This window comes from Emydura macquarii, unplaced genomic scaffold (genome assembly GCF_026122565.2).
Source record: "Emydura macquarii macquarii isolate MOO-44397 ecotype Brisbane River unplaced genomic scaffold, CSIRO-AGI_Emac_v2 contig_1551, whole genome shotgun sequence".
Lineage (NCBI taxonomy): Eukaryota > Metazoa > Chordata > Testudines > Chelidae > Emydura > Emydura macquarii.
In genome coordinates this window covers 19235197-19257950 of record NW_027131688.1, presented here as the reverse complement: position 1 = coordinate 19257950, position 22754 = coordinate 19235197, and the positions used below count along the sequence as shown (strand labels likewise).

General features: G+C 40.6%; 1 protein-coding gene across 1 annotated transcript in view; it reads left to right on the top strand.

The window, feature by feature from the left end:
- TDRD9 (tudor domain containing 9) overlaps positions 1 to 22754 on the top strand; it is a 141966-nt gene that overhangs the window by 36745 nt on the left and 82467 nt on the right. Inside the window, exons 7-9 of the mRNA XM_067554979.1 lie at positions 1084 to 1248; positions 18127 to 18230; positions 20061 to 20119. Of these exons, the coding sequence (XP_067411080.1) occupies positions 1084 to 1248; positions 18127 to 18230; positions 20061 to 20119 (328 nt within the window). The remainder of the gene's footprint in view (positions 1 to 1083; positions 1249 to 18126; positions 18231 to 20060; positions 20120 to 22754) is intronic.

The window sequence follows — 22754 nt, the reverse complement described above, 5'->3', positions numbered from 1 at the left end:
TAAGAACCAACTGCAGTTTCCTGATTCCTTGTGCTGGCCCAAGTTGGAACAACCTGCGGACTAACTCAAGCCATCTGTATGCCAGCTAAGGATAGCTAGAGGATTGTGCACTCCAATCACTCCCTTGGCTTGTCCCCAGTAAGCTTTGTCCCTCAGGCACTGTGGGCAGAAAAGTATCTTCTAGGCTGATTATGCTAGCTGTATGCCTGTTGATGACTTCCATGCCAGGGAAATTTCCAGCTTGAGACTTGTGGGTGGTTTCTGCTTCCTTTGTGCTGCTAAGCAGAACAGGACAGAATATCTGACCTAAGTACTGATTCCGTGGTCCCTTGTCATCTTGACATACATTCAAATCTTTGGCAGAAGCGGCCTACAAATATTCTGAAGATTGCAAAAACCAAGAGGAGAGGAATTTACTGTGATACCAGTAAGGAGCAGAAATTGAGAGGAAACTTAGGCTTGATCTACAGTTAAAACTTAGGTCAACCAAGCTATGATGCTCAGGGGTGTGAAAATTGAATACCTCTGAGTGCCGTACTACGCCAACCTAATCCCTGCTACTGTTGCTTAGGGAGGTGGAGTTTCTATAGGGACAGAAAACCCCATGTAGTTGCAGTTGTTTGCATCTATGCTACAGGGTTACAGTGGCATAGCTATACCACTGTAGTGCCCATAGTGTAGATTTGGCCTTAAAATGCTTGAGCTATTTTAAAAAATATCCTAGGCAAATGTTAAACTGGGGTATAATTTTTCTAAAGAAAGCGATTAGCCCCATCACTTGAGACACTTAAAACTAGATATTAGTAAATGAATCATAGGGAGTAGTCTTGCCATTCTGGGGAGGAAGTCTAGGTGACCTATGTCTTTTGCATGTATATTTCCATATGAATTAACAAAATATCTGCCATATACTTTTCTTCTGTTTAAGGATTGTGTAGGAATCATAACCTAAGGAAGAGTTAAATATTAAATTAGGTTTTTGTTCTTAGCAATAACTTTGTTTACTCTTTTGAATCTTAGTGCAACATGACATTGTGGATTACTGCTAATATTTAACTAAGTTAAACAAATTCCTTTTAACAGGTAATCCTGATGTCTGCTACAATCAATTGTAAAGAATTTGCTGACTACTTCGCGGTTCCAGTTCGTAACAAACTAAATCCAGCCTATGTGTTCGAGGTGGAAGGCAAATCCTATGCCATTGAAGAATACTATCTTAATGATTTGAAGCACATTAGTCATATCAGGGTATAGTAAATAATATTCTGTTTCCTTTGGTTAACAAGATAGCATTTGGAATGTAGTCTTCAAAAATATGATGCCCTTATGTTCTAGATAAGTTATTAAACTGATTCTGGAAGTCTAGATACTAATTACAGTAGTGGGGTGTTATAGGAGTCTCTACATTCTACCCAGCAAAAGACTTTACCAGCAGCGCAATGCCTCCAGCAATCAGGAAGCAGAAGGAAACTACCTGTGAATTATAGGTAGTATATAACCACCATCTCTATCCATTTTCTTCGTTCTTTGCTTCCTGCATTCTGGGAGCATGGAATAGCGGGTACCTCAATCCTTTATTATCGTTATCACTCCCATAACTGCATTGGACATTGGGGCACCATCACTGATGAACGATCAACCAATTGTCTCCACCCCTGACGATTGCGTGTCCTTATGCCCCTCCGAATTTACCTTCTTCCTTTTTCCCCTTACAGCACAAAAAAAAAAAAGCAAAGGTTTTTGTTCAATAGTGCACTTTTTCTGTAGAATGTCTCCCTCCGTCTGTCATGTGTAATGCTCTGTCCCTGTAGTTCCTATTGGTGTGAACTTCACCCCCCCCCTTCAGTCTGGTTTGCATCAAAATGAAGTGTGCCCATTGTGTTCAGACACCTTTCATGTTTAGGAACATGGCCCCACACTTCTCATAGCCTCAGCATCATTGTGCTGGAGTCTTAGATGATCCTTTGGGACTTGCAGTCCCAGTAAATGTTGCTATTCCATGCATCCTAGTTTGGTGCGACAACCAGACTGGGTAATTTGCATCCCCCCAATCTCCTGCCTACCTCATCACTCCCATCTGCATCTACTTATCTTAGCTTCATACTGCTCCCATTACTATAGTATCCAAATACCTTCCACCTAAAATCAATAACAATGGTGACGTTCCTAGTGGGATTTCTGTAGTTTGTCTCTCCTCCCTTTTTGGGGTAAAAGCTCTGTTTGGGATTTTTGGTTGGTTGATTTGTTCGTTACAGGTTTTTTTGGTGGGAGGCGGGGAGAGAACGTTTAGGTAGCTGGAGGATCAACCTGAGAGGGAATCTCTATTCCTTCCTGCCTCAGTGCTAGTTTCTTTAGGCAAGGAAAACTCTGCAGGACTGGAGACATTGGGCCTGCCCTTTCATGTTTTCTAGTAAGTGAGTGCCAGCATTTGAGATCTACAACAGCTGACCAATGCTTCTTCAGCAAGAAGGCCCAACTAACGAGCTTCTGGAAGCAAATTGATTCCAGATTTTTGAGAGAAGCTTTCAGAAACAATTGCTGCTTGTTTGGCAGGTAGGCCCATCACTTCTGGTTCTGTGACCTCTGGAGTATCACTTTATACTGTGCTTTGGAAATAGCCCTTCAGGCTGGACCTCCTGTCACAAAGTCTAGTCATCTTCTCCAAACCAGAATTCTTGGGTTTGATGGCCCGAGATTGAGCAGAGATGGAATTTTAACTTTAGGTTTCTCAGAAAGTTTCTAAGTGCTCAACATGGAGTCAAACGAACAATCAGTTTCAACTGAATACTCTTGGATTAAGGCAACTTCGCCTTCTGGGTGCTGTAGAGAGAGGGATGAACAGTCGTTCTCCAGAATCCTCTCAAGCTTACAGTTGGAACTCAAGGTGAACTCCCTGCAATGTATAGGAACATAGGAATTGCTGTTCTGGATCAGACCTGAGGTCCACCTTGTCCAGTATCTTGTCTGACAGTGGCCAATACCAGATGCTTCAGAAGAAAATGTCAGAACCGCACTGTAGGCAGATGTGTGGTAATCCTCCCACCCCCATTTTTTCCATTTTTCTGTCTCATCTTAATCTGATAGGTAAAAATGGGTTTAAACCTTGAGGATTGAGGTTTAATATCCCTTTCAAAATATTTGTTGTTACTCACTGTGATCATTCTGGGTGTTCTTGTTATCCATATCAATTTCCAATCTTTCTTTGAATTTTGCTAAATTCTTGACTTCAGTGACTTCCTGTGGGAGTGAGTTCCAGAATCCAACGGCACATTGTATGAAAAAGTATTTCCTTTTTTATCAATTTTGTTTCCCACCTTTTTGATGTAGTGGAATGTCCCCTTTTGATGGTTGTCAGGGCACCCAGAGGTGTGGGTCACTGTTACCCACCTGCATTCAGCACGAGGGAGTCTTGTGGGCGCTCAATTGGGTGTCAATTCCCTGACGTCACCAGCCTAGTAGACACTCTCTTCTGATGTAGCCTGCAAAGCAAAGTAAGGCTGACATAACAGGAAGTGCACCCTAGTCCCTGAGTCCCTCTGAAGTATTCAGCCCCTTATCCACTGAACAGATTGTGTGATTGAACTCACGATCAGCACTTTACTTAATATCCCAGCATTTAGATATATTTATAGTGAAAACAAGAATGTTTATCACCAAAGAGTCAAAGTTCAAGTGATAGTGAGTAGGAATATTGGAAACTGTCATAGGGTGCAGCCCTCATCACCAGACTGGCACCTCCTCCTGGTCGTCCTGGGGATTAGCTAGAGGCCGACACCCATGTCCACGGTCTGCACGCCGGCACTCTGTCTCTGCTACCCCCCATGGCTCCTTTTTCAACTCCCAGGACCACCGCGTGCTCTTCTCAACTCAGTCCTCTGGCAAGTCATCATCTATGTTTCCCCCTTCTGGGGGGTTGGGGATGGTATCTCTCTCTAGCCACTTCCCCAGTGGCAAGTGGGAGGACCCAGGTCCTCCACTACTCTAGGCCCCAACCCGGGGACCCTGTAAATAGCAGCCTCCTGCTGTGCCTCTGTAACCTCTGTCAGTGCTGCTCTATTTCTCTGAGCCACTTCCCCATGGCCCCAGCACCTTCTCCCTCACCTCAGGGCACTCAGCTGCTCAGTCTCATGACCCAGCCACTGTTCTGTCCAAGATGCTTACCATTCTTTCAGCTCTCCAGGGATGCAGTCCTTACTCCCTGGGCTCCCAGCAGCAGCTGAACTACTCTGCCCTGCAGCTCCCTTTTATTATAGACCTGGCCATTGATATCATTGTGAAATTTCATGTGAGGCTCACCATGTGATACCATGTGAGGCGTTATGGACACGTACTGAAAATTTGTTCTTGGAGTTTGCTTCAAGGCATGAGTCACCAGCAGAGATGAAAAACAGGTTTTCTGTCAGAAACTAACACAACGGGATGCCCATTTACACATCAAGTTATCAAAGAGATGTGACATCAACAGGGAAGCAGCACACAGGAAAAACAAGCCATGGGTAGTTATACTGTCTGAGGAAAACTGGTGAAATTTGGGGATATAAGTAGAAGGCGAAGAAGATACCCGTTATCCTGCACCTAGGAAGTAAATGGGCAGTGCGCTTACATTCATGAAAACTGGATCTCAGCCAACCTTGGTTGCAGAGGACTTAGGCGGCCAGAAACTTCTTTAGACAGGAGGTTGACCTGGTATCTAAGTTTGATCTCTAGAATGCATGACTGTTATGACTTCATTTTATATGTAAATATTTGTTTTTTAGGTCAATCAGTTCTCCTTCATCCACTATTTTATCGACATGTTAAAAAATTCTAAGATTAATGAGACACCATTTTTCTTTGTGGAAACAGCTGATGTGGGCCATATCACATCAGGACCTTCTAAAATATTTTGTTTTTTTCTTAAATTATCATTTTAATCAATTTGTCAGGTACAGATATAATGCCTCAGAATGCTTCTAGAGACTTCTTAAAATATAAGGACTACATTAGCTGCCCTACGGTTCTTTGGAATGGAGGCTTAATTTACATATTATTGTAATAAGTGCATATTATTATCATATTCTTATCATGGTACTTATACTCCATCAGAACTTTTGAATGTGTATACTGTCTAGGCCTGGTCACCTCTTCTGTAATCTTCAACCTGATAGTACCTCTTTTTTTTGTTACCAGAAAAGAGCAGGTTCAAGGTAGTGTCTCCCCAGCATCCTCAGTGGTGAAGACTGTTGCAGAGAAATCACACGGTTTTTCAACAATGTCCTTATTTTCCTTCATCTCTCCGTTTTTAAAATCTGGTGATCCTGCAGATCCATTGATCCTTTCGCAGACTTTCTGCTTCTGATTTGCTCTTTTATTTTTACACCTTTAGTTATTTGCTGTTAAAAACCCATTTTGACTCTTCTAATTTCCTTCTTATTGCCTGCTGTAGACCCACTCAAGGAAGGGACACTGGTGAAGAGACTATTTTTACTCTCTTCTGAAAAGAAAAGGGGACAGACCTATTATTTTTCAATTGTGTTCTTAGTTTTGCAGTGCATATAGGTCTCCCTTTTAAATTCATGGGAGAAGTATTCCTGAAATTGCTTTCTAGTGGCATACTTAGTTGCCTCAACTTCTTTTCCAAGATAGAATTGAGTTTCTTGGGTTCTTTTCCCTTCATCCTTTTCTTTTTACCTTTCTTACTGGGTTGTCTTTCATCTTTCCCTAGGTTTTGTGTGGCTAAAGTTTCAGAAATGTAAATAATTTATTTTGAGAGCTGTAGGTAAGGCACAGCCAACAGTAAATGTTGTGAGAATGTTGTGTGCTCAAAACGATGAAACCTCATCCTTGCACCCTACACGTTGGTTCCCTTTGGATATGATGGCAGTTTCATCTTAAAGGGTTAAGAGATGCCTTTTGTGTTTGCAAGGTGATTTGGTGATCATCACATATTTGTATGTGCCACTACCAGCTGGTCATGTCTCTGGCTAGTTGGTTCTGCAAACTCCACTATAGGTAAATCCTCCTCTAGCAATTCTGCATTCTCTATCTCCTGCCTGTAATAGCTGTTGCTGGATGGGACAGAAACAGGAAGGAAGATTACTCACTCATCTTGTTTGTTGTAATAGTCTCTTCTTTCATCCCTCTTATCTCCCATCAGAGATTGTTGCTTGAAATATTTTCTTTTAAGTTTTATCTGTTTTTCTGTTTTTGGAAGCTTTCTCATGGAGAAAATGCGTGGACTAGGGTTTATATATGGTCTATGATGGATTTTTTGCTTCCTGCTGTCTAACTGGTGGAGGCATCATGCTATTTATAAAGGATTTTGCTTGGTAGGTGTGAGAAGGGAAGACTAAGAACAACAGTACCCATGAGTAATCGCATCATTTAAAAGCCAGATAGTTTCACAGTATGCTTATTATAAAGATGACTTAATTGTCACTCCTCACTAGCTTCGTTTGAATGAGCATAGTTGCAGTGATACACTATTTGAAACTAATCCATATTAGATGTGCAAGAGTAACTTTTTCTCTGTGTATTGCTGTACCAGTGAACAAAACAATATGTTATGGTAAAAGCAATGATGGCAAGATAACTAGAAGCTCAATGCATACTATTCCGTGGCTTCTGTAAGGATTGCCTCTTGTAAGAGGATATGAGAGATCCACATTTACAGATAATTCCTTACTTTGGATCAGATTGTGGCCCATGCTGCATGCACTTACAGCAGGTAGCAGCAAAGAAGGGAGAGCAAGCCTCAGAGCACTGTTACCAACTCCACGCATGCAGATGAGGAAGAGAAGGATGGGCAAGAGTTTGGGTTCCACTCCTGACATGCTGGCCAGCACAGCTATAGTGGTGCACAAAGTGACATATGCTGCACAGCACAAGGGCTGGTGGAGAGTACTTTCCATCCAGAGCAGGGAGAAACTGGAAGATAATGTGTGACTGAATCATATTCTGCTTCCCAGTCCACTCCTGAGGATGCACAGCACCTTATTCACAGCATTTATGACAAAGCCACAATTGACCCATTTTAGAATTTTCTGTGTAGTGAACACATTTGTAATTTGATCTGGAGCAGTTCTTGCTTCTTTCAGTGAGGACTGATCTAGAAGACTGATCTGAGGTCATTTTAGATGTGTGACCATATGGAGGGTTACCTATGTGAAATGAGCACTACAGATGCCAACTTTTCTATCTCAATCTATGCAAGACACTGTAACATACTCACTTGGAACAACAAACTTGCTGAGAAAGCTGTAAGGCTTGATTTAGGCTGTATAACCTTTAATTCAGACTTTGCGTCCCCTTGTTGTTTAGCTGTCTCATTTAAATACATGTGAAGAGTTTGTGTTTAGGCATGAATGGGCCAGAAAATGTGTGGTAATATACTAGACTGTAAAGAACATCTATGTTCTTCAAGTGCTTGCTCATGTCCCTTCCATTGTAGGTGTGTGTGCGCCTCCATGCACGGTTACCGGAACTTTTTCCTTTTAGCAGTACCCGTAGGGTCAGCTCTGGCACCCTCTGGAGCCCTGCACACATGCCATGGTATATGAAGCACTGCCAGCCCTATGCCCCCTCAGTTCCTTCTTTCTGCCTGTGAGGGTTGTTGGAACTGCTGCTACATGCATCAAAAGTATTCTCAGTCCCTTTTTGTTCTCCTTAATCGTTTATCTTACTTAGGTAGATTAGTCCTTAAGTGGTGTTAATAGTGGTAGTTAGTTGCTTAGGATAGTCCCGGCTGGGACTTTGCCAGGAGCAGGACATGGCCCGGTCACCAGGCTTCAAACCTTGTGCCTCCTGTGGGAAGGCCTTTCCACTGAGCAACCCCCATTTTAGTTGCCTAAAGAGCCTGTGGGAAGCTCATCGTAAGAACAAATGCAAGATTTGTAAGGCTTTCAGACCTTGAACCCAAAAAGACAGAGAGATCCGCTTGAAAGACTTACTAATGGAGGCAGCACTTAGACTGGCCTCCAAACCAACCCATTCTACCTCAGCACCAAGCGTGGCATAGGTGCAGAGTGTGCCATTGCTGTTGGTACCAGCCCTGCCTCAGCAGTAAACTTCTTCCTCTCCATTGAGGAAGAAGGAGTGAAAGCAGTGCGCAGAGTGAGACTGCTCCCCTGTGCTGTCCAAGAAAGCAGGGTCGAGCACAGGGCTGCACCAAGGTCAGACAGTGGAGATTCACTCGCCACCGCTGGAGTCAGTCTCCAACCAGAGAGCCTCATCAGATCCTGCAACTTGCTCAGTGCACTGAATCAAATGCCTGATGGAAGTCTATAAATAAGTGCTATGCAAGATTTATTTAATTCATCCATTTTCTCAGAACGCTGCCTTAAGGTAAAGATCTTGTTAACAGTGGAATGAGATCTAAAGCTGCACTGAATATTCCAGACTTTGCCACAAAATGCATCATTGATTTGAGACATTAACACAGAAGCCAAGAGCTTCTCTGGAACTGAGAACAGCGTAATACCTCTGTAGTTGCTACATTCAGGCTTATCACCCTTTTTGAACAGAGGCAGAATAACACCTTCCATCCAATCACTGGGGATAATGTTAGTGGCCCTGATGGCCTGGAAGATTCTGTGCAGCCATGGTACAACAATACTGTCACCTGTATTCATCAACTCAGGGGTAAAGTTACAAACTCCTGGTACCTTCCCAGACTTCAAATTATGGAGTGCAGATCCACTTGGTTGAAGGAAGGTGTGTCTGCTGGAACTTCCTGTCCCATTTCAAATGGAGGAAGCACTACAGATAACAGACAATTAAGAGAGATTTTTAGCTAATCTTCCCATCTGTGCAACTGATCTTGTAGACTCTAGCTGATGCTGCCATGCCAGTTCTGTCTCTGCTTGCAAACACTGCAACATTGAATGGAGACTGTGGAGGTTTTGTCTGGTGGCAGCATGTTCTAAAACTGGCTTCCTGAGTCAACCACCAGGATTCCATATCTTTCTTACACAACGACAACGACATTCTGAAGTGGGAATCCATTTGGCCTTTGCTTTGATTCTTGAAAAACAAGTCTTTGAAAATTCGAATTGTAGCCTCGTTTTTTTCCTTCGCTCCAGCTGCAGTGAGTGTCTGTCTCCTCACTGATCCATAGATATTTGAAGGGCTGAGGCCCCAGCGCTGATCTGGTAGCAGTCAGCACTGTTGACTTGAGATAATGCTGTTTCTCATCAAATGACAGAGGAAGTGAGACTTAAGTCTAATGCTTTGGCAGCCTTAAGTAGTTCGGAATGGAAAGCTGTCTGAGAGCTCAGCTCTAATAAGAGCTTTTGATTGAATTGGACTAATTAACTGACTGTCATTGAAGTCGAAGGTGCACTTTAGTCAGCAGAAGCCGATGGTCCGTGTCAAATTAAGCACCTCTGTGAAGTCATACGTACATGACTATTGACTTCCAGAGATTAACGAGTATATGATCAATAACAATCCTAGTGAAACCATCTGGACTGTACCAGACCTGCTTGTGAATCTGAGTGATGGAAAAGCAATGATATTGGTTATAAATTGGGATTATTCTGAAATTTGCATTGTGGTACAAAGCTTTGTTGAAACTGTTGTAAGGAACTTACACTCGAGTGTCATGTTAAACCCTACTGCATTAATTTATAGTGGCATGGTGTGAGATCAGATTAGGTAATGCTATAGATTAACAATTTGTTTGGGTTAAGATGGAAAGTCTGCTTCTGGACCTCAGTACGTGATAGTTTAGACCTTACTACAGGGATAGCCATTCTAAAAATAAGTAGGATTTGGAAACAATGACTCAAACAATCTTGGTTAACCGAGCATATTCATATAATGCCCATCAACTGACACAATGCAGAAAATGGATGAAATAAAAAAAAACTATAGTATATCTGATTCCATTCCAGTTTCTACCATACCATATCAAAGGATAAAGCCTATAGAAAAAGGAAAGGACTAGACAATTTGTAAGAGGGTGATGAGAGATTTAATTGACTAAATTAGTCAAATGTCTGTTTCTCTTGAACACAGTGACTACCAAAGAAATTAATAGATTCCTGCAGCCATCAAAGTTCTGATGCATCAGAAAAGCCTGCAAGAAACATATTATAACAATGTCCTGTCAGCATTCATATATTTAGCAGTGACATGTTGGCTCAAATGGACAGCATGGAGGAGATTATGTAACTTCTGATGTCTTTGAAAGATTCTTGATGATAGGTGGCAACAAAAAGATAACTGGGAAATTCGTGGAGAAGTCTATGTCTATCAAGTTGTATTTATCAAAATTGTTGCTACTTATATTATAGGTCAGTTGCTACACCTTTCTACCCAAAGATTGTGAACAGGGCAGCAGCTACTTAAAATGGATGGGCTTAAAGGTGTTTGTTTTTTGTTTTTGTTTTTGTTTTGTTTTCTGTTTTTAGCATTTTGATTATTCCCTCTATCGCACATGGCCTTTCAGCTTTAATTCTCAAGATTTTATTTATTTCTTACTATTCTGTTCTCTTTTCCTCTTGGCTACAACCATTCTTTGCTTAGTAGGGAGGAACAAACTTGATGGTACAGGCAGTTGTACCTTAGGGCTACTCAAAAGCATACATAAAATCTCTTGATTTTTATACAGACAGGAGAAAAATAGAAAAGGAATTGCAAAGTTGTAGTTTTCTGGTCTCATTGCACAGCTTTGTGAGAAGTACTGGCTTGGAAATTATCTTTAGGTTGTAGGTGTTTAAGAGGGTGGGCAAAAGGATAGGCTTATGGAGAGACGGGAACTGGAAACTTTGATGACCAAATAAAAATTAAAATTATATGTTTTGAAACATCAACATGATGTAAGGTAACAATATTTTCATACCAGATCAGAGGTCCATCTGTTATATTATTGTATCTCTGACTGTGAAAAGTTTCAGATACTAAAGAGAAGTTGCCAATTGCTTTTGAAAATCCCACCCGTAGGTTCCTAAACTTGGATTTATGAGCCTAAGGCTCCTATTTTTGCAAGTTTTTGGTCTGTGTATAAAATGTGCAGTAATTTTATTAATGGATTGAAAGCGTAAATAACACTAAAGCAATTCTCTGTTGAAGTGACATAATTTATTATTTTAATAAATACGCTACCTTCTGATGTTATACTTCTTCACATTAGTCCCATGAGTAACTGCATTTATCAACACAGCATTTACAATTTAATTCATTATAAATTTTAATCTAAAATTGCAATAGCATGAAACTTCAAATTAATTTTACAAAGCCTCAACCTGATTTAAAATCAATAATTTTAAAAAAGATGACTTAAATCATCCTCTTCTATCACTTTTCTTTTAGAGGAGGGAGGAAAGGTGTTAACTGAGAGAAGGAGAAGTTACTTGTTCATGATACGTGCTTGCGCTTCCCAGTTGTGAGAGGTCATACAGAGGTGATGCTGGTCATTTGTGACAGAGAAGCCCTAAGTCGTGACTTAGTCTAATATCATGAGGGCAATATTTTTCCGTTGTTAGCATGTTCTTCAAGCTGTCTATAAATACATTTGTTAGATGTTTACTGGGTATTTAGCTGGGCCATTATTTTATTGATCAGCTGTGCTTGCATTATCAGCTTCAGGAGATTGATAAATTGCAGGGTTGACAGAGAAAGGGATCAGTGTATATATACAAATTTCAAAGGCTAGTTTACACCCCTCTGGGAACATTTGGAATATTAATATATTCAAGGTGGTGAACACAGTTTCATCGTCATGTACAGTAACAGTCTTTCCAAAGATTGACTCCAGCGCTTTTGTTCCTTGGTACTAGACTAGTGGAACTCCCTTTTTCTCGCAAAGATTTTTTTTTACCTGAGATGGCGTTGGGCAATAAATAAGCCAGTGCCTATGCAGAGCATAAACACTACCCTCTAAATGTTCCAGTCAGTTCCTTTTTAAACATAGTGAGTGAAGGAGCTCCCTGTCAGATCATTTCTGTGTTTCCTAGACCCCTTCTCATGATTTAAGGCTACATCTACACTTGGAACTAGGGGTGTGATTCCCAGTTCATGTAGACATACTCACGTTATCTTTTGTTGAACTAGGGTAGCCACGGTAACATGGGCAATGGTAAATGGTGGCAGGGGCTAGCTGGCCTGAATACAAACCCCCATGGATACGTACTTGATGCAGCTAGCCTGTGCTGACGCTCGCTGCTCCCTGTGTTGCTGCAGCTTTGCTACTATCTTTAACATGCTAGTGCAATGAGAGCTAGTGTGAGTATATCTACAAGAGTTGGGAATCACACGCATAATACCTAGTGTAAACATGTAGCCTCGTGTCACATCAGTGGCACATAGCGGCTTCCTTCGGTCTCGTGCTATTTATTGTATTCTGAGGCCTTAGCTGGAGTGTATTCATTTTGTAAGCTGCTGTGTGTTTGCTCCTTGACACTACAAAGCTTGCCCCACCACCTGCCTTTGGTCTTCCTTGTCCCTAATGAATAACTTTTAAGAATTAGCATGTTTCTTTTGAAAAATGTTGTGTACGTTGTTTGCAGTGAAAGCTTTGTAACTTGAAATTTGGTGTGAGAAACTGTATATGGCAAAAGTTAAATAATGAGGTCTCTCCCTATTTCATTTTATTGGGGGTGACTCTCTTCTTTTTGTGGAATGGATTTGTGGAATCCAGGTGCCAGATGGTTAAGTATATGTCAAAATCAGGTCTGTTTTTGGATGGGTTACTTCAGACAGCTATGTTAGAAGTTATGGATTTTATTAATTGTCACATCATTACCTTTTTTATGGGCTGTATGCCAGTCTTGTCATGTTGAGGAATAGCGAAGGGAGGTACAGTAGCTCTGACAGTGTGAAAAGACAAATTTGAAAGTTATTCAAGCAGAGATAATTCAAAAAGCAACATCTTAGGTCTCATCTACACTAGTGCTTATGCCAGCAAAATTTTTGCCACTCAGGGTTGTGAAAAAACACACCCCTGAACGACATAAGTTTTTGCTGGCATAAGTGCTAGTGTGTATAGCGTTATGTTGGTGGAAGATGCACTTCTGGCAACATAACTACTGCTGTTTGTTTAGGTGGTTTTATTATGTCGGCACAAGAGTTCTTTCCCGCTGACATCAGGTATCGCTACAGTTGTGTCGCTGTAAGTTTTAAGTGTAGACTAACTGTTAGACTCAAGCAGCCAGGAAAGAGCAAGTCCTCACTGAACATAATTATACTAAGAAAGGTACCAAAGCCAACCAAAGCCACTGAAATTAAGTTGAATTTTTTTTTTAAATCACTATGCCCATTTCAAGAAGCTAAATAAGCTCAATGGAAAAGTTAAATTCTTTTAAGTCCTACTGACACCAATCATGTCAAGTCATACAGTATTTGCTTGTGTCCTGATGTGACTGCTTAGTCTGGATTTTTTTTATAATCCTAGTTTTATGCCTGGTAAAAGTGAAGTAGAATATAGACAGCTGCTGATAAATATGTCCTTATTCTGTTTTCCGTTTACACCTAGGCTATCCAAGTTTTGTTTTTTGCTCACCTAATATTTGTCTGTCTCACTGCCAGTTTCTTAACAGTCTCCAGCAGTCCCTTGTCACTGCATTTTGGCCTCATTTAACATTAGCTTTTCCTCTAATTTATCCCACCATTGCTACAACTGGCATTTCTCTCCCTGTGGCAGCTGCAGTGGATGTGCTTGTGCAGACAGGGCTCCAAATGGTCACTGCATTTTAATCAGTGTCACGTAATCCAGATTTAGCAGATGCAGTACTTAAAAATGCCAGTTCCTTGTCTTCACTACATTCTTCATAATACCACTGGGAGAGCTGAACAAGTGGCAATAATGTTCAGAGATGTCCTAGCATAGATGAGGCTGTAATTCAGAGTATGAGTACTCCCCAAAAGGTGCAATAGCAGCTCCTATAGAGATATCTGAGCTCAATTTCATAGGGCTAGATCACAGCTACGTTGAGTAACAATAGCAGTTAGCCGTGGCAACAGAGACAAAGGTGCATGAAGCAGCTTCCTGAATACAGCCCTGCTCAGGACCCTGGGTGCATGAGCAGCTAGTCACTGCCATGGCCACACTGCAGCTCTTGTTACTTGAGCTAGTTGTCTTCACTCTTCAGTTTTCTTTGCCCTCTGCTTAACACTCTTTATCCAGTGCTTTGTCACTGAGTGTGTCTACATGAGCTGCAGTCACACCTCCTGACCATAGTGTAGACCCCATAGTGACAGAGCGCTGCTTGAGAATGTTAAGGAGCTGGCAAAGGAGACTGAGGATATGTCTATATTGACGGCGGCAAAGTTGCCGCCATCAGATCCATCTTTCTGGATCGATTGAGCAGTCAGTGTAGACCCGCTCAATCGATCAGGAAGTTGACGCAATAAATCCACCCCCTCAAGTGGCGTAGCGCTGCGTCGACGGGAACATGGTTCCCGTCAGTGCAGTGCAGTGAAGACAGCACACAAAAGGGAAGCCCAGCAGTCGACGGGAGTTACACAAGCTACTCTGCGTAGCTTGCGTAACTCCCATCGACTGCCGCCGAATCTCCAGGTAAATGTAGATCAGGGCACAGTGGTGAAGAGGAATATTTGCTGACCAAATAAACAAAACTGAATGGGTCTGGTAACTGGAGAGAGAATGTAGTGTGTCTTTGAGCATGAGTTCCAGGGTGCACACAGTTCATGAGAGCGAAGAAGCTCTGGAAAAGAGACAGGAGGTGAATACTCAAGTCTCTCATTTTTTCAGGTGTGTGTTAAGTGATTTTGAAAACGTCAGAATTTGGAGACTTCGAAGCATTTAAATCTGAAAAGCCATGAGTGAGCCAGACAGAGATGCTTGTGGAAGTTCAAGATTCAGTGAACAAGCTTTGAAAGCAGAGTTCTGGGGCAAATGCACTACTAGGCTAGGGTACGTGATTGGATGTGGCCAATGAAAAAGCTGTGAGTACAAAATTTAGGTAGTCTGGGAAAGAGTAGCTTGGAGAAGACCAAAAACCCAGTGGCTATGATTAGAAGTATGGAATGCCATAGGCTTTCCCAGAGATTGACTTATTTCAAAACACCAAAACGTGCTAGCTGCTTAGGATAAAAAGACAGCCTCCTTGCCACAAAGACTTTTTGGTCTTTTTTTAGATATGAAGCACTGTGTGGGTAATGGACCATGAGAGGTGAAGAAATAAACTGATTACAGTAATGGGATCATATGGAGACTCGGTTCTAGCATATGTATTTTTATTGATGAGCAGTGTAACCTCAGTTCTTTGGTCTTTAAGCATCCTCGTTCTTGTAGATCATTGGTTTTCAAGTTTTTTTCATTAGTGGGCTCCTAAGAAATTTCCAGTGGACGTGTGGACCACTTTTGAAATTATATACATAGTCTGTATATGGACCACAGTCCATGGACCACAGGTTGAAAACCATTGTTGTAAATAACCTTGCTTCTGTATTATCCAGAGTGGATTTAAATAAGTAGGGAATATGTGGCTTGTGTGATGCTGGCTGGATAAGGGGGCCCTTGAGGTGTATTCAGGAGCTCTGATTACTCCCTTCTACACCAATCTCGCGTTGGGGGTGTCACGCTGGCTGGATTGGGGGGGGGGGTGTCATTTATTATATTGTTTGATATCTGTATGTGAAATCATAGTAATTCATGTAAGATGCAAGGTCAGGTACTATTAGCACATTATAGCCTTTCTAAGTAAGATGAGGATGTTTATGCTCATGTGTTATATGTGTAATGGCAGTTATGGATATGTTTGTTATATCAGTATTACAAATTGTGCTGTCTGAGTGGCACCTCAGACAGGATGGCTTCAGAACAATAGCCTGCTTAATGGCTCATTGAGGCATTCACAGGTTCAAGGGGCCCAGGGGGAGAAGCCAGGGATATATCTGATGAGTCACCAGGACTTGTCCATGTGACTCTGGGCTCCATTTTGGTTCCTGTAAAATTCCACAAGCAGCATGGCAAGGACCAGAGGATATATAAGGCAGAAGCCTTGGAATCCATTTTGTCTTCAGTCCTGTTCAGCTTCCAGTCACCTATCTACCTCTTACCAAGTCATCTGCAACTGAAGCTGTGAAACAAAGGACTGAGGCCCATCCGGGTACTGGATGTGTACCAGAGGGACTATACAAGCCTGCAAACGCCACAATTCTTCTAGAAACCTGATGTATATGGATTTTCAAATCATTTGTATGTATCTGATTGCTTTAATCCTTTAACATTTTTCTTATAGTTTGTTTCCTCCATTTTATAATAAACCTTTAGTTTTAGTTACCATGCTGCTAGCCAATCCTTTAGTATTTTGGGTAAGATACAAACATATTGATCTGGTACTGTGGCTGACCCTTTGGGATCAGGAGGAACCTTTTTAGTAAAGAGCATAGAGTTTAAATAACTGGTCTCTTTACTGGGCCAAGTGGCTGATTGATTGGGAGCCAGAGACTGAAATGCAGTAAAGGGGGCTGTGTGTGTATTTGTATACTGGCTTTTTGATAACCAGTGGGGGAAATCAGAAGCACAGTTTGTGGCTGTTTGGGAAGTCTGACTTCAGTGTCATCCACCATTGCTGAGAGAATCAGCTCTCCTTTTACAGCCAGCCTTGACCTTGGCATTTTCAGGTGGCTGCCCTAGGCCTGGAAGGGTCTCAGCTTGGCAGTCAGGTTTTGGGAGGGCATGCCGCATATACGAGTGTCATGATGAAATGAGCAGACATGGAAGAGCAAGGACAGCACTTAGTGACTTTATGGAGGTGCAGACAACATAGGTTTGGCTTGAGATGATGATCTCTTGGGCACAAATCTGTCTACTTATCTGTATTATGTTTGGATCTTTGGGGAGTTAACTTGCACTCAGAGAGAAAGCAGCAGACAGACACACAGAGATGTAAACACACACACGGTTTATTCAATGACAACTGAACTGGCTGAGCTGTCCCATAATATTCTAACTCTGTTGCTACAGCAACAAGTTAGGCTCTGCATCTACGGCAACCTAGGCAGGACACAAAATACAAAACAACCTGCTGACTCTTAATCACCATTTAAACAAATCTTTCAGAGCAGTGGTTCTCAGCCAGGGGTACTTGTACCACTGGGGGTATACAGAGGTCTTCCAAGGGGTACATCAACTCATCTAGATATTTGCCTAGTTTTACAATAGGCTGCATAAAAAGCACTAGCAAAGTCCATATAAACTAAAATTTCATACAGACAATGACTTGTTTATAGTTGCTCTATATCCTATACACTGAAATTGAAGTACAATATTTTTATTCCAATTGATTTATTTTATAATTGTATGGTAAAAATGAGAAAGGAAGCAATTTTTCAGTAATAGTGTGCTGTGACACTTGTGTTTTTATGTCATATTTTGCAAGCAAGTAGCTTTTAAGTGAGGTAAAACTTGGTGTATGCAAGACAAATCAGACTCCCGAAAGGGGTACAATAGTCTGGAAAGGTTGAGAACCACAGTTTCAGAGGACTCTGCAAAGTAGTGTTTTAACTTGTAAATCAACATTCTTAGATGGTTTTGAGATAAACTAATTTATAGTCTGGCCTTTACAGCAGACTGCAGCAAAAAAGGGGGAGATTAAAAAAGAAATCCTGATCACTAAAAAAAATCTACCCTTGTTAGGGGCTGGATGGTGCTAGCACAACATATCATAGTTCTGTGTTGGTCATGTGGAACTGCACTTCCTATGGGAATTCTGAGAGGGATTATTCCCCTCTGAGCGTGAGGGGGAATCCATCGTTCCTTTTGGATGCGGCAGCTTTCTCTGTCATGACCTGCAAGCCCTGTTGGAAACTGGGAGTTGCTAGCACTTATCCTATGTAGGTAACTGTTATCAGTAGCATCTTAGTATTTTTAAATAGATGTTCCCCAGTAGGTGTTGAACAATGGTGTAATGTCTGCAAAATTCTGAAGAAATAATGTATTAAATAAGATCAGCTGTGGGGGTCAAAAGTTCATCCCGGTTAAAGCTTCCAATTTACCTTAATGGCTCTTCTGTTCCAATGTTTTTAATAAGTTCAAGAACATTTCAAAGAATTCAAGTCAAGTGCTAGACTAATTTTGGACTGAGAAAATGGCTGGCAATCTACTCACAATGTTTAGGCTTGAAAGTGTTAGTGTTAAATGTTAATATGTTAACATCAGGTTTTTTTCCCTTCCTCTAGCTTTCTCCTCAAATCTTTGATGAGCCAATGATAGCTAAAGAAATGTATGAAGTTGCGGTCTCTCTGATTCAATCGTTTGATGAGTTGGAAATGAAGGAAAGTGGGTAAGATATACTCAAGGTCTGATTGTGAAGAATTTGTGGCTCTTGGTTGAAATGAAACTTGAATTAGGGAATATGATTCTTTGCAGACTATATATTACGATTCTGACATGGCCTTTTTTTTTTTCACTTCTCCTTTTGTCTTGAATGATGACTTACTGGCTTGATTTCTGCTCAGATTAATTGTATTTAGATTTCTTCTAGCTGTTGTTGAATTTCTTGTATTTTTTAAAATACACTCCAGGGCAAAATATGTAAGTGACCATTAAAGCTATGTCAGTTGAAAACTTTGGACACTTTGCTGCAGGCTGGAATTGAATGTTCTTTATATGAAGTAAAGAAGCAGAACTCAGATTTGTTTTATTAACAAAAGAATAAAGGAAAGTGTTAGATATAAGAACCAACGAAGGCTGATGTCTTTTGTTTATATTTTTCAGACCTTCATGCCTAATGTATGTATTAGGTTAGAGTGTAGAACAGATTAAGGTGATTTCATTTGTCTTGCTCTATAGCAGTTTGTATCTGGTATTCACTATCTGCAAGGATGTGGTAAAGAAAATCTAAAGCTGCTAGAACCTGGCCTAGTGCTGAATAACAAATTAAAGCTACACTTTTCTGTCCTGCTTTATTCTGATTTCGGTTAATGAATTATAAATATACACTGAAGAAATAGCTTTACTTTTTACATTAATAGCTTTTCTTTAAAGCATGTCATATAAGTTTTTGATATTTTAGAAAAAGCTCATTAAACTTAAACAGTACCAAATTGCACTGTAAAACACTAATGTTGATGGATTTTAATGTGATAAGTATGCCACGCATTTATCACTTTCATTATGAGGATTTTTTTCTTTCTGTTTTTTTCCTTTTTTTCTGAGGAACTGAATATTTCTTACAGTGCTGCTTTGTTGTTCTGTTTTAGAATACTATCCAAAGTACCATATAAAATGTTCTCATTGCTAATATTAGTATATTTATTGTTGTAGCTTTTAATTTCAGAAAGGGGCATTGCTCATAATAGGAGGAGACATTAGTACCTTCCAGTGAAAATGAATATTTCTGGTATTGATATCACTAAAATGTTTATCTGTACAATATGAGAATTGTGATTTTTCATGCTATATTTACAGAATATGTTATAACAGTATGAAGTTACTACTACCAAGTGTAAGACTTTTGTATTACATTAAACTGATTGTAGCCTCTGGACTCTGTCTCACACAGGCTTAAGCAGAGTAGTGTCTCTAGCAGTTTATGTCATGGCCTAGTTTCAGTTCTTCTGAAGTGAAAGGAATCTGTTTGTTTGCTATTGTAAAACTGAGTCATTCAGTTGTAGCTCATCAAAATAAGCTTTGCAGTTTTCCTTACTGTTACATATCGCATATAATAGGAAAATATTTTGTTAGAGCGATCTAAGATCACGTTTTTTTAAAAGTAAGGATAGAGCTTGTGCTTCACAAATTTTAGCTAAATGAATTTAATACTGTCAATTTAATACTGTGTTAATATCTGTAGTGATATTCAGAGATTTTTGAGAAAGATTTTTATATAACATAATTTTGATGCAAGGGAAACAGGAGTACTTCTGCATCTGACATAGTTCTAAAGGCCATGGAGCAGATTTGCTTTCTGTATTTATGTACATGTTTTATGGAAAATAAAGCTTTTAGGTAATGTTTTGTATCATGTCTCTTCAGTGAACTTAAATAATACAGCTTATAGGACAAATGCACTTTTGTTACTCTTACACAATAAACTTTTTTATGGATCTGAAACATAATAGGTTGAGGTTGGTAAAGTGTAAAATTAATTCAAATATATTTTTAATATTAGGGAGAACAAAAATTTGGGCCCTATGTCAGAACGTAGCAGCGTGTTGGTGTTTCTGCCAGGTGGGTACTGACACTTTTTCTTTGTGGTTTTGGTAAGGGGATGCAGCTTGTTAGCATGTGTTGAAGTGACAGCTCTGTTTTCTGACATCGCTTTTCTTCTAATTGGTAACATGAACATCAGTACATATATCAGTCTTCCATTTTACCCCAATCCTGTAAGAATATGGCAGCAAATAAAAAGTGACCTTCATTGGAGAAGACTGTATTCTAATCTTAGACTTTTCAAATGAAGTTGCAGTGTAGCAAAAGACATCAGAAATCCTACAACTTTTCAGCTACTGGGTTAAATATTGAATCATACGATACTTTAAATTCTGCACTCAGTTTTTCCATTTTCTATGGATACACAGCTCCTTTGTGTGACTGTTCGGCAAATAGTGCCTAATATCCAGCCTTCATCAAAATCCTTGAAGTAGGAATTAAGCCTCTCTCTCTCCCCCCACACCCCCTCCTCCCCCCCCCCCCCATATTTTGCTTGGCACACTGTAAGCATTCAACAAATAATGTGTAAGGGACTACACAACACTTAATGAATGAACAAGAAACAGCATTGTTGTGGTTTTTTTTATTTTTTTTGTTTTTGAAGAACCAATTTATGTTAGAAAAACTTAAACTTACTGATTAACCTTTCCAAAGGCATGAATCTGGTTGTGTAACTGCTACCAAACCAAGGCCAAGCATCAAGTAATTCATGTATATATTGAAGTTATGTATTCTTTTAGGTTCTTCAAGATTTCCCAGTATAGCTGGCTTCCTACCTGTGGCACAAACCCGGTCATGACTTTTGCCATCTCAGCAGTGCAGCCTTGATACTGTTTTGCTGAACTTTTATATTCTAATAAAATTGTTCCAGTAGCGATCATGACCCTGGGCGGAAATACCTGCAAGACATAAATGTAAGAAATACATGAAGAAAAGTAACTCCTGTGGCTGCATAGCCCACTCTTCTGACAAAGTCTTATTAACTGAAGGATGTTATGTTCCTTCATGCATGCATCTTACTAAGGGCCCAGATTAGATGGTTACCAAACATATGACGTAGCAAATACCCTAATCTCCTTAACTAATTTATGGGATAAAGTTCAAATGTTAGCAGTTTTTGTTTTGTGTTGCATGCGATAATAGGCACAGAAAATTGAGAGATGGAGACTAGTGGCTCCAGGAGTTGGGTTACTTGCATGGACTTGAGTATTCACCAGATATTCAACAACTGATATCACTGCAAGGTCATGGTGGACACATCTTTATAGATAACTCATGAGTTATCCTCAACACCACTGATAGCTACAGTAATTTGTACTCTTCTTTGAGTTTGTGACCATATGGATACTTTTTTTTGATGTACATACATAAAGAGCAGAGTGGCCACCACTATCACTCAATTCCCTTTTACTGCCCATGGTAGCAAGAGAGAACTAGTGGTATTTAACTGTCACCTCTTAGCATTTTCTTCTTCTTCTTTGACTGAGATAAAAATCAGTATTTTCTATCCTTATTAATTCTAGTTGTTTGATTTCTTGCAGTTTGGAATAATTTTTAGACTAATGGTCCATCTAACCCAGGATCCTGTCTTCTGTCCTGTCTTTGGATCAGTGCCAAATGCTTCAGAGGGAATGAACAGAGCAGGTCAATTAGTGAGTGGTCTGTCTGCTGCCAAATGGCTGGTATATCTGTCTCATCCATTGTTAGTACTCATTACACTAGAGCACAGGGCTTTGCCTGCTTCAGAAATCTACCTGTATCTGAAAACTGTAAGGCAGCCATGTGTAGTAACCCTCTGATTTTTGTGAAATGCTATGCCCTTGACTTAGCTGCAAGGTCAGATGCCAAGTTTGGGGGAGCACTGTTACAATCTCTATTCAGTTAGGTCACTCAGAACTCCTGAATTTCACTTTCCAGATACAGTGCTGCTTGTCAGTCACCTAGAGTGGGATTCACAATGAAAGGCGAGAACAGTTACTTACCTTATAGGAGCTGTGGTTCTTCAAGATATTCTCAGTGTGGGTCCCACAACTCGGTCTGTATCTCCACTTTTTTTGGATTTCTCTGTGACTGAATTAGAAAGAGGATGGGGGAAAGCCCAAGAGGATGGCCACTCTACCCTTTACTCACTCATATGAGGGGGCATGAGCACATGCGCAATGCAGTCATGGCCCAAAAGACACTGTTGTTAAAAAGATTTTAAATCTTGGGGTTGTGTAGTGAATGAGGCTGTTGTATGTGGGACTCAACTAATTTGTTGCAGAGGTTGGAAGGTGCATTGTGCATGAGGCTGGAGATTGCAGGTAGAGAGAAAGGTGTGTCTTGTGGTTATAGCAATTGAATGTCACCCTAGATAACTCTATTCTATCCCTGCCTCTGCCACAGAGTTCCTATTGTAGTACATCATTTTCTGGGCACCCAACTTGCAGGGATGGCAAATGCCCAGGAGTGACAGGTCCCCCAGGATGCCACCTGGGACCGCAGTACTGCTGTGCTCCCTTAACACTCCATCCTGGGTTGTCTCCCACACTGCTTTGCTAGTGACAAGCAGAAAACCCCTCCAGGTGCTGTTATCACTCAGCCCAACAGGCCTACACACAGCTAGATTGCATGAATGCTCTCAAAATCACTCACAGAGAGGCCCCAGCCAGTC